This window comes from Struthio camelus, chromosome 2, assembly GCF_040807025.1.
Source record: "Struthio camelus isolate bStrCam1 chromosome 2, bStrCam1.hap1, whole genome shotgun sequence".
Lineage (NCBI taxonomy): Eukaryota > Metazoa > Chordata > Aves > Struthioniformes > Struthionidae > Struthio > Struthio camelus.
The window spans coordinates 17,098,238-17,110,816 of NC_090943.1; the positions used below are offsets into that span (position 1 = coordinate 17,098,238).

General features: G+C 36.3%; 1 protein-coding gene across 5 annotated transcripts in view; it reads left to right on the forward strand.

Annotated features, from left to right (window-relative positions):
* KIF5B (kinesin family member 5B) overlaps positions 1–12,579 on the forward strand; it is a 37,382-nt gene that overhangs the window by 13,589 nt on the left and 11,214 nt on the right. For 3 of the 5 annotated variants that reach the window (XM_068934404.1, XM_068934406.1, XM_068934407.1), the window contains exons 9-17: positions 1,577–1,681; positions 2,126–2,271; positions 3,929–4,077; positions 5,434–5,627; positions 6,423–6,491; positions 7,603–7,809; positions 10,254–10,397; positions 11,089–11,277; positions 12,157–12,274. In XM_068934404.1, the coding sequence (XP_068790505.1) occupies positions 1,577–1,681; positions 2,126–2,271; positions 3,929–4,077; positions 5,434–5,627; positions 6,423–6,491; positions 7,603–7,809; positions 10,254–10,397; positions 11,089–11,277; positions 12,157–12,274 (1,321 nt within the window). The remainder of the gene's footprint in view (positions 1–1,576; positions 1,682–2,125; positions 2,272–3,928; positions 4,078–5,433; positions 5,628–6,422; positions 6,492–7,602; positions 7,810–10,253; positions 10,398–11,088; positions 11,278–12,156; positions 12,275–12,579) is intronic. The other 2 variants (XM_068934405.1, XM_068934408.1) reach the window with 1 other exon arrangement.

Here is a 12,579-nt window from a genome sequence, read left to right on the forward strand (position 1 = left end):
TGCTCTGAAAAACTCAGGTGATTTTTACATTCACTTACATTTATTTGTAATACTGACTATTCAAACCCTGAATGTGGTTTCTGAACCCTAGTCTTCAAGGGTTATTAGATACTGTCTCCTTAAACTGATTTGCATTTCTGCAGGGAGTTTGTAAATGTGGAATAGGATAGGGAAATAGGCTAGAGTTCATTCTCAGTATCTGAGAGGGGTAAATTTCTATAGGTGTGTTAGGTACTGAAATCAGAGGTTTTTATGCACGTGGAATATCTAAATTTTCTTATGTAGTGGTGCCAGATTTCCTAGTTTGACGTTCTGATCAGCGTTGTTATGATGATGACAGCTTTCTTTGCTGTAAAAGAAGGAATGAAACATCACGTTCCATTTTGCTATTGTATGTTAGTATTATCCTGCTTCATTATCCACTGTAGTTCACTTTTTCGAAGACCTGGCTTTTTGACGTTATCCTTTTAATCTTGCCTTCTGGGGGTTATCCCCATCTTTGTCTCCAGCTTTTTCAGTCGTTTCTGCTTGGTACTGCTTTTGCGCATGTCATTGTTCGGTGACTTTTTTGTGTTCTCTGATCATACTCTCACCCTAGAATGTATTTCTTAGTGGTTGTCTTTTTTAATCAGAATCAAACTGGAAGCATTAAAGCTAGATGAGCAGAAAGTTGAAGAAGCAAGCCGGGTTACAGGTCTCCTTTCTGTGTGGTTTTGTTCCTTTTGCCGTTTATCTCGGCCTTCGTTTTCCTGCTTCTCGCAGTCTTTTCAAGTATATGAATTCTTTTTTCATGTATTGTTTTGGACTGAATTAAACATAAGCAAATAGAATTGCTTAGTTGTAGTCATGATGACATTTCATAAGAAGAATAGTAAAGGGAGAGATATGGAACTATACAACAAATTCAGCCCTTGAGGCAGGAGAGCTAAGTTAAACAGAGTGGCGTGAGGTAAGGTAGTAGTTTTTTTTGTTTGCTTCTTTTTTTTCTTCTCCCCCTCCCAGTTTCTGCTGACCTCAACTTCAGTTCCTAGGACATTCATGTGGGTCAAATTCAGCCTCTAAAACCTATGTACTCATAAACTTTTGCTGAAATAGACTTACTGCTGTATTTTCCTGGCTTTTGGGATGACCTCTAGCCAAACTATATAGAACTTCCTAAGATAAAGTTCTAATACTTGACTGCTTTGATACTGCAAGTTATTCACAACACATTTCCTTTCTTTTTTTTTTTTTTTTTTTTTTTTTAAAAGGAACTGAAACTTTTTGCTGAGGTTGTTTTTCATAGATGCAACCTTTTAACAATGCATTTATCTTCTATAGAAACACCTACTTTCCAAAGAAGAATGCTTGCTTTTGAATATCAGAAGTGTCCTCAAATACTGTATTTTCAATGAAAAATTGGTGGTAAAATGGGGAGAGAGCCTGAGGAGCATTTTGGTTATTCTAACCCAACTTGCTGACGTGTACCTCTTACTGTCAGAATTGCTTTTAGTGGGAGAAAGTTATTCAAGTTTTGTATTAAATGTGGAAGGTGTTTCTGCAGATGTATTTAATAATTCATTGAAATGTTATATAGGTTAGTAAAACTGGAGCAGAAGGTGCTGTGCTGGATGAGGCCAAGAACATCAACAAGTCTTTGTCTGCTCTTGGAAATGTCATCTCAGCTTTGGCTGAAAGCAGCGTAAGTGTTCTCTTTGTATTTTTAAACTTTAAGAAAGGCTTTTATAGAAGTGCATTGTAATATACAGAATTTCTTTACTGACCTGTTTGGTGCTGTGCATGGAATCTTTTAATCTGATTGTATAAGTGCATTGCAAATGTCAATTATTCTTGTATTGTGTTGTCACTCCTTCAGTGTGAGGAACAATAATGGTGGTATTTAATGTTGAGAGACTTGGAACATCATACTGAGTTTTCATGTGCTCTAGAAGTTGCCAGACTTAGAAATGTACTGTTACGTCTTCCCATGCGTGTTTCATGGTGACATCTATTTTATGAATTAAAGTAGAACTTAGTCTGTCTTTCTAACAAAGTTCTGCCAAGTAAAACCGTAGTGCTTATTTTAACAAGTTGAATAAAATGTTTAAAAATCCATGACTGATTCATTCAACTGTTTTCTTGGTAGACTTATGTTCCATACCGTGATAGCAAAATGACCAGAATACTTCAGGACTCACTAGGGGGTAATTGCAGAACCACTATTGTTATTTGCTGTTCTCCATCTTCATACAATGAATCTGAAACTAAATCTACTCTTCTGTTTGGCCAAAGGTAAGCAAATGACTTACAAAGTAACTTTCCGTATGAAACTGTGTTTCTTGTCCTTATTGTTAGGTGCTTTGTAAGGTGATGTGTTTCCTGCCTCAAAACGAATGGTAAAGTAAACCTTGAAGAGTGAGCAAACTACTGAAGGAGTCTGTTCTTAAAAAAAGCATATAGACAGAGATCATAAATGATACTGGTGATTTATTGCATACATAAATATGTTAATATTTTGTTCTTGCTAAACCTAGAAATCAATGAAGAATGAGAAAAGTTATTTTAAGATTCCTAAATCAAATTAATTGGAATGTTCATTTTCTTGCTCTAATTCTGCAGTGCACGTGTAGCTATTAAATGTTATGATCCATATATAATATATGGATATATATAATATATATAAAAATAAATCCTTAAGCTGAGCAGGATCCTGAAGATGGGAGTATGTATTCTTAGGAGAACAGTATATCATTTGATTCAAAATGTAATTTAATGTATAGTCTTGGGGAGGGGAATTAATATTCTTATTTTAAAGTGGGAGGAGGGAGTATGGAGGTATGTTACAGTTAACCCTGCAGTTAAGTTGAATCATTTATTTGCAGAGAGAGCTTGCTCTCTGCCAACTTTTCTTTGGTAGCATGCTGCATTACATCCTCTGGTCTGTTTCCTGTATTAAATACTCTAGTAACATTTGAGTTAATATTTGTAAATTCAACTATGAGTTACACAGGAATTTGGATGTATGTCTTCTCTGCCACTCTGTTATTACAATGTCTGATCATAATACTCCAGTTTCTAAACACTTGATTGAATCGCTTAATTTACTGGAGCAGATTACAAAATCTGTCGGGTTTTGCTTTGTTCATCTGTTCTTCTGTGTTAGCATACCTCTTTTGTTTTAATTCAACAAAAAAGTTTTCAACGGGTCTTTAAGAGAAGATTTTTGTTATGGAAATATACCTTGGTCACCCTAGTCAGTCTAGTATATTAACTTATTCATGTTTTACTAATTCTATTAATTTAACCTGCTAGGGATATTCACTGTATGCTGAAATTCTCAGCTCATAATCTAGTAGGGAATAATGCACCTTCAGTAGTGACCAGTCCCAATGAGACTTGGCAAAAAGATGCTTATTAAGAGTCATACTTTTTTTTTTTTAAATTAAGTTTCTAATCAACTACCATTCACATATGTAGATGATCACATCTGAACTTTACAACTTGTACACCTTTTTTTGTTAATGGAGGTCTAGTCAGTGGATTTTCAGGATGAAATGAGCTGTTCTTTAAATAATCTAGATAGATTACACTCTGAAAGTATCATTCTGTCCCTTAACCATTGGAAAGATGTTTGCTACGTGTGGCAAATGCTACTCTTACTGCTCTTTGTTCAAGGCTATATGGTGTCCTGACTTAAATTCTTTCAAGTGAAAGTATCTAGCTCAGCCAGCTTCAGAAAATCTGAAAATCTTTTGAAAATCAAGCCTCTCCACAGCTTATTTGATTGTTCCTTCTGCTAATAGTTGCAGTCAAATCAACTGAAAGAACAGTAAGTTGACAGGGAGTAGGAACACGCTTTTGGCAGATTACCTTTTCACTGGTGGTATGTAAGAGATCATACCTAAGAATATTTAACTCACTTTCAGAGCTTCTTGCTCTTTCTCTCTAGAGCAAAGACCATTAAGAACACAGTCTGTGTCAATGTGGAGCTCACTGCAGAACAGTGGAAGAAGAAATATGAAAAAGAAAAAGAGAAAAATAAGACTCTGCGTAACACTATACAGTGGCTAGAAAATGAACTCAACAGGTGGCGGAATGGTGAGAAACAATTGAATTTTTGTTATGCAAACTTAGGCAAAAAGATAGACACTGAATTAGTCTTTAGGATACCTAAAGTAATTAGTCCTATGCAAAACAGTAATTAGACTATTAAAGCTGGGGTATTATGTTGACACTGAAGCTTATTATTTTACCCAGTTTGTATTTCAGCTGTGGCACTTTTTAGCAATTGCATAACGGGAAAAATGTCAAAGTTTATGGATTAGATTTTTGAACATCTGCGTTTACTAGGTAAACTAGACTTAATTTTTAGAATTTATGTGGTTAAAAATATATATATATTTTAAAGTGATATTAATTGTAAATGCAGAAGCTGAGTAAAATATCGCCTCTGATTTTCTGAATCAAACTGATATCATAAGAACTTGTCCTCATCTGAAGTTATCAACCATTTTTATAGGCAAAAAAAAAAATTGCTTACAGCACAGGATGTGTGCCCTCCTTTCTTCCTGAATGTTTGGGTTCTTTTGGTTTGCGGGATCTGCCAAAGTGCAAATTAAATATGAAGTGTTAAATTCAGGAAAAGAAGAACATATCTTTGCTCCTGTAAGCACAAGTTATCCTGGAGTTTGGCAGCTGAGGAAGATGGTTTTGCAATCGTGCAGACAACTCCTGCAGCACATCCTGGTGTAAACCTGACAAAAATAGGCTTATTTAAATAAGCTGAGTAAGATGTGAGATATATACATAAATTTGTTTTTCTCCTTGTGTAGAGATGGTATGAGACCGCACCTGAAATGTTAACTGTAGTCCTTTTGAAATATTGACACAAGATACTGGAGTGTTGAAAAGAGCTCATATCATCCAAGGACTGCACAGAATGTTTTGTATTAAGGTGCTAGGAATGTAGACGCTGCCGAATGCCTTCATTAGTATGTGGTATTTTCTCTGTGTTAAGTTAGTGAAGTGTTCTCATCGGAACAGGCTTAATGAACATCAAAGGACAGAAAGTGTAACCAGACAAATGTTTAAATCAAAAGCAAGGCAGTTTCACAGTAAATATGACTAGCTATCAAAGCAGATTACTGAGGTGGAAGAAAGGATTCTCTGTCTTCATGTCTTCAGGGCAGTTTAGGATTCTGGAAGATCCAATTTAACATGGGATTTGGAGCTCCTAGCAGAGCGGCAGGGTGAAATGTAATGGCCTGTGATAAATAGGAGGTCAGCCTAGATGATCTGATGGTCATTTTTTGTTGTGAAATCTGTGAACATGATTGCTTATTAACCATGGAGCTGTACCATTACTAGGGAGTATGCAATAGTTTTCAAGGCTAATCTTCTGAAAGGTGTTTCATGAGCAGCTGCACTAAAAATACTTTATATTTTTTATTTAAGGGGAGACTGTACCAGTTGATGAGCAGTTTGACAAAGAGAAGGCCAATCTAGAAGCTTTCGCAGTGGACAAGGATATTACCATTATTAATGATAAACCAGCTGCCACAATTGGAGTAACCGGCAATTTCACTGATGCTGAGAGAAGAAAATGTGAGGAAGAAATTGCCAAACTATACAAACAACTAGATGACAAGGTATGACATTCTTATTTAATGTAAGACCTTGTGGAAAAACATCTTCAACTACGTTATCTAATTTGCCAATCTTCATTGGTTAGTACTGCTTGCTTGAATATATACCTGGAGTGCCTTACTCTAATTCTAAAGGTCTGCTTAAGAGAAATTGAAAATTGCCTTATCTGCTGCTAAATGAGTATCCTTTCTTATTTGCTGTCCTCATCTTTGCTGAAACTAACAAAAATGTACTGAAAACAAATTATCATTATGTGGAAAGCAGATTTAAAAATTAAGAAGGAAAAGTTTGTGAGAATCTTTAAAAAATATTTCTACTCACTGGATGTAGAACGTTCTTAACTGATTATTTGGAATAATGTTGTATCAAAGGGAGGAAAATAAAAAGTACGCAGAAAAATTAGTGATCATAAGAAAAACGCTGCTGTTCTCAATTTATACATATTTGCCTTGAATGTAATGTAAAATTTAAGCAGTTTACTATATTGGGGGAGAGAGAATATTTGAGTTCAATCTTAAGTGTTTCTGGGACGTTAGAAGAACTCCGAGAGGACCTGCAAAAACGCAGGTATGAGAGTTTTGTCTTCGAAGCATGCTGTTTTGTAAGTACGCATCAGGCTAACAGTCTAATGCCTAGGCAAGTGAATCAAAAGGATGTTTCTTTTTAATTTTATTGCTTTCAGTTATGTAATTGCCTCAAAATATGGAAAGGATGGATGCCTGATATCTCCTCCCCTCCCCCCCCCTTTTTGAGTGATATTTGTCAGTTTATTGAACACACTGTTATTTCAACTTCAGGATGAAGAAATTAATCAGCAGAGCCAACTAGTAGAAAAACTAAAAACACAAATGTTGGATCAGGAGGAGGTGAGTTTGTCTTGCATCTTTTTACACACACACACACACACGCGTGTGTGTGTGTGGTGTGTTTTTTTTTTTTTTTTTTTTTTTTTTAAAGAAACTGGGGGTGTTTTAAAATGGTCACAGCTTATGCGCGGGAGTAGGGTGGCAGCTTATTACTGTAATAGTTCTATTTTATTGCTAATCCAAATGCTCTTCCTATTCATTCTCCCCACTTACGCTGTAGTAATGGAGCCAGCTACATTTAAGCCAGTTTACTTGAACCTCAAGGCTCCATGAAAATGGAAGGAATTACAATATTTTTACGCTAAGTCATCAGCTGTTGTTTTCAGCAAAGAAAGCTGGCAGTTTGTCAAAACTGGAAGTATCTTGATTTACCAAAGAAGCCTGTTTTAAAGTTTACTGTTGGTCAGTATTGCTGTACAGGCATATCGGAGAAAAGCAAACAAACATGTAATGGTCCCTAATGAAAAGAGAAGTATATATGTGTTACTTCAAATCGTACTTGCTGGAATAGTCAAGCCATTTTTATGCACGTGTTGCCAGTGATGTAGTGTCTATTGATAATGAAACTAAATTTAATTTAGTGAAGGTACAGAAAATAATTCTATAGAGCACCACAGTAGAAACAGACAAAAAGCCTTGGTGTATATGGAAAGAGGGAAAAAGTTCCTGAGGACTCAGGAAGCTGGAGCTCTATCTTTAGCAACTCCTGGTTTTTGCTTTTTTTTAATTCCTCTTCAGTAGTTAACAGTGTTAAAATGCTGAAAGCATAATGCCTAGCCTATTGATAATTTCATAGCTTTGTGAATAGTGTTCAGCTTCTCTTTAGAAAACTTGCCGTATTTCATATGCATTTCCAGCTATTGTTTTGAAAGGTTTTAAATGATAATCGTTTCCATTTTGAAAAGATTTTTAAAAACTAAGGACTCTGGTTATAGATGAACAGTTTAATTTGTTTACTATTACGCTCTCGCTATACCTGTCTTGAGTATACCTGTTCCATGATTCTGGGCACTATAAAAACCTAAATACAGACTATTATAGTTGATAAAGCATTAATTTCTTGGGTTTTTTTATTATTATTATTTATTATAAATTCCTATCAATGTTGTAGCTTCTAGCTTCTACTAGACGGGACCAAGACAACCTGCAAGCAGAGTTAAATCGCCTCCAAGCTGAAAATGATGCATCTAAAGAAGAAGTGAAAGAGGTGCTACAGGCCCTTGAAGAACTAGCTGTCAACTATGATCAGAAGTCTCAGGAAGTAGAAGATAAGGCAAAGGAATATGAACTGCTTAGTGATGAACTCAATCAAAAATCGGTAGGAAATGGAAACAAAGGAATTATTGGTTGTCTTCAACTTAACTTTTTTTGTCTTATCTGCATGTCTTGCTTGAAGTCACTTAAGGGCTTTTTAGGAAAATTGAAAGCTTAACTCAGCCTTGTTTTATACCAGGAAAAGCTGGGATTTGATGTTCTAGATAGCTGATATTCATTTTATATGGCTTTTTCTTTCTCCCCCCCCCCCATTTAGGAACCTCTAAGAATTCTTCCATGGCAGAGATTATCTGAAAGGTTTCTTGCTATGTCAGAACTTGTTTCCATCTTTGTTCTGTCAGTTTGATGGTTTTCATGGATAGTTTCATTAGAGCTATAAAGCTAGATGGCATGAAACAATATTAGTCTTTTCTGTAACATTCCAAAATCATTGCAGTTTTGATTTGCTGATGCAAATTGACAGAACTGAGATGCAGATGTAAAGGTTTTGAGTCGCCCTGCCCAGTGAAGAAATTGTAACTTGGACTGCTTGCCTTGAGTCACTGTTGTTGAATAGGAAGAAAGAGATGATATATTTCACTCCCAGCTTACCTTTCTCTGAAATGCTAACAGTTAGTTCAGCTTGAAGCTTCCTCAGTTTGTGGTCTAGAAAACTAGCTCTGGCAAAGGAGGATTTGCTAAAGCCAGTGTGCATCAGTAAAATCCACAATGAATATTGGACCTGACAGCTCTCTGTGTAGCACCTATGGCGTTTTACTACATTAAGAGCAGGCAAAGAAATCCTCAGTGTCAGAGGTTAACGCTTTCATTACGTACTGCTGGTCTGATTCAGTTTTGTTTGTCTTTCTGGTGCAGGGGAGGCAGTCCTCAGATAAGTCTACTCCAAACTCCTTCCATTCCTAAAATTGCAGTGAACCTGCTACAGTCTTCCTTGAAAGGAACTTGTATTTGCATGCTGTATTTAAGTTGTATTTTGCATGCCATGTCTTGATGCCTTCAAGCATAGGGGGTTTAGTTTACATTCTGAAAGGAGTAGGTCCTGAACACTGAGGACCCATTCTGAACGAGGGTCCAGGCTCAAATATAAGTGTCGCATCAGTCCCGCAGAATGCATACCGCTGACTATTACATGTCTGCACAGTTTCATGGAATGACTGACAGCAGTGGTAGCCCATTATTTGGCAGATTTCAAACAAATAAAGACAGCTAATACTCTGTCATCCTAAAATACTATATACTGGAAAGGATATGCTTGTTTGCAGGCATTACAAGCAGAATGCTGTGATGATGCAATTCTTCTTTCGTCTTGAAGATGAAAATTTAGTGGGCCTGGGTCTTCTAGTGCATGTGGTTTTCAAGTTTCAGCTCATCAGATTTGTGCAGGCTGAACTCTGGCATTAGGCTCACAACTGAGGCTCACAAAATCAAGACACCTCTCTTTACGCAGCTCAGATGACTTGGAAGTTTATTCTTATTGGTAACTTCTATCACGCTAAGGTTCCCCCAGAAATCAGATGATCTCTGGTGTTCCTATTATGAGCAGTTTTTAAACTTTAGTGGAATAGGTTAGTGGTACAGATGTATGATTTTTTTGTGAAATGTTCTGACTTTATTTTGAATTAGTTTATAAGACGACCATGTAACTTTAGATCTTCTAACTGATGTCCTTTCAGTGTCATAAACAATGTAATTCAGGAAAAAGCAACACCGGTTCTGAAACGCAGTAAAATTAAACATTTCAGTGCTGTCGGTCTGTCGCAGCTAACCCATGCCATAGGTATCCTTTGGTATCGCTTTGCTGAAACTTTCCTGCTGTAAAACTTCCAGGGAGTTTGTTAAGACTGCAGAACAGACAACATATTGTATTAGAGAAAGCTGACTTCTTCCAGGTTATTTCCACTTGCAAATGTGGGTTGCTTGTTGTACATGAATATGCAGGCTGCTGCACTGCAGCCATTATAAGCACAGGAACTCAGATTGGCTGAAAGTCTGCTCTAGAGTAACTGCAGTATTTCTGAATTCTGAGGACCAGGCGCTATTTTTTGATTTGCAAGCGGGAGAAAGTTAAGAGCTCTGCACATAGACTAAATTATTTTCCTTTACCAGAATATGGTTTAAAAAAAAAAAAAGATTAAACTTGCTATAAATGGAACCCTTTGCCATATTTAACCGTGTTTAAATGCTGTTTAATAGTGTTGCAGGAATTTTGCTGCAGAGTTGTAAGATTATATTTCGTGAGCTGAAAAAAGCTCTTATCTTCTGACAGAAATGTAAATGACTGGGAAAATACTGTTATTGTAGGACTTTTTTTTTTTTGACTATATAATATACTTGAAATAGGTTGATACTAATTTATTTTCAAACATAACAGAATGGAATGCTTCAGTAGGCAACTGTATCTTGCTATATTTTAAATAAAGAATACGACCCTAGTTCTAAAAACAAGAGTATTTATTGTTTATTAAAATGTAACTTCTTTTGCTCTAGGTCACTTTAGCCAGTATAGATGCTGAGCTTCAGAAACTTAAAGAAATGACCAACCATCAGAAGAAACGAGCAACAGAGATGATGGCCTCCTTACTAAAAGATCTTGCAGAAATAGGAATTGCAGTAGGAAATAATGATGTCAAGGTAAAGATTAGTTAGTGCAATTCTTAATGATGTTGTTATACATACCCATTGTGAATATGCAGGATCAGAGTTCTTAGTATAGTGAAAATAACCAACATGGGAAGCCTCATATTAGTTAATAATTTGGGCATTAGCACCGAAACAAATTTACTTATCCTGTGCTTATGTTGTGACTTAATAGGTCCCGGACAGAATTTGATTATGCGGTGACAAGGTAGTGCAGGCATTATTTTCTGATGTATTGCTGTAGTTCGTACTGTTAAAATGCCGTATGAAATGTGTCATAATCAACAGCTTTGTCTCGGAAGTCTAGTACTGACCTGCAGTGGCAGTCAATATATATACATGTCTTAAAAATGGATTGTGGAACTGAAATAAAAGGCAACTCTAAAAGATCACTGTAAAACGAGGGTATAAGCTGTGGTGTAAAGCTATAGCAGTAAGCTTGTAGGAGCGAGGAGTTGAGGTAGTTTGCTAAGCATGTAAGACATGCAGTTTATTCATACAAGTCTGGCAGTGGATGTGAACAATATTGGGTGAATCAAAGTTATATTTTGGAGTGTAAGTGCTTTTAGGGGGCAATGCTTGAGGAAGGGAACGCTAGGCGCTAAGCTGCTCCATCTCATACTTAATTGTCTGTACAATAAGTATTCATCTAAACTTTCTCAATGTGTGTTTCCAAACTTTTCAGCAGCCTGAGGGAACTGGTATGATAGATGAAGAGTTCACAGTTGCAAGACTATACATTAGTAAAATGAAATCAGAAGTGAAAACAATGGTAAAACGTTGCAAACAGTTAGAAGGCACACAAGCTGAAAGCAATAAGAAAATGGAAGAAAATGAAAAGGAGCTGGCTGCCTGTCAGCTCCGTATCTCACAGGTAAATGTTTCTCTAGAATGTTTCCTAAATGTTCTTTTCAATTCATCAACCTGTTGAAAGAAAATAAAATGTGATTGCTTAATGTTTTTGACACCTTGAAAAGTACGTTATGACTGGACAGCCTCAGGACACTCAGCTGTATCCTCAGTGCTTTATTCAGTTTGAATGCTTCTGGGTAACTGAGCCGAGTGAGAGGATGTCAGAATTTCTACGGTAAGGCTGAGGCCTAGTAATGCTTTTGTAGCGCTTATATTAAATACTAGGGTCTACGCATTCTCCATCACAGAATGTTTGACAAATACCAATCCTGCGAAAGCATAGTGAGCACTCTGCCTACTAATGCAATGAGCTGGAAGTGGGGAAGTAGACTGAGCACAGTGAGATTACTGTATTGTAATATAGTAGGTTTGCATAGCAGATTAAATTTATTTCTAATAGAAGATTGGCCGTTTTAATGATTGTTAGAAGTCTTATTACTGATCTTTTCCAACACTCTGCATATGTAGATCACAACTTAAAACTTCCCTATATTTTGTTTTACATACTACTGTTCATCTTTTGTTCTATCAGGAGATGCATGTTTCAGTTCAGTTTTCTAAATATAGTAAGCTTGTATTTCCTCTGATAGTATTTAACCTTCAAAACATCTCTTCTTCCAGGCAAATATGTACTTGATTCCAGTCCAGAATGAAAACACTGTCTTATAGGCTGCATTACAGATCTACTTGCAGTGGTCATTTTTTTTTTTTAGAAAGAATTTAGTTGGCATCATTCTTGTTTTGATCAGGTTGTTGGTTTAAAAATGAGTATAAAGACATTATGCAGATTTAGTTCTGTTGTACCTAGTTCCAAAGTAAATGAATCTTTCCATTCTGCAAGCATGAAGCTAAGATCAAGTCGTTGACCGAGTATCTTCAGAATGTGGAACAGAAAAAGCGGCAACTGGAAGAGTCTGTAGATTCCCTTAATGAAGAATTAGTTCAACTTCGAGCACAGGGTAGGAATACCTTTGTGTGTGTGTGTGGTGTTACAACCTTTTTTTAGCTAATGTTTTAAGTATGTAGCTGTAAGTAAGAAATTGTTCCATGCTGTCTAGGCTGAAGCGTAGAACTGCAGAATGGCTTTTCGCAATCGAACGTACAGAATTAAGTGAACGGGGAAGCATGCTTGCTGTTTGAAGAAGTACTAAGAACAGGGTTAAATTGAAGATATAGCCAATTTAGTTCATATACTTTGGGGAGATACTTTTTCTCTTATACTTTTTTTCTCTTTTGGGGAGAAAAAATTCCTGGGGAGATTAGG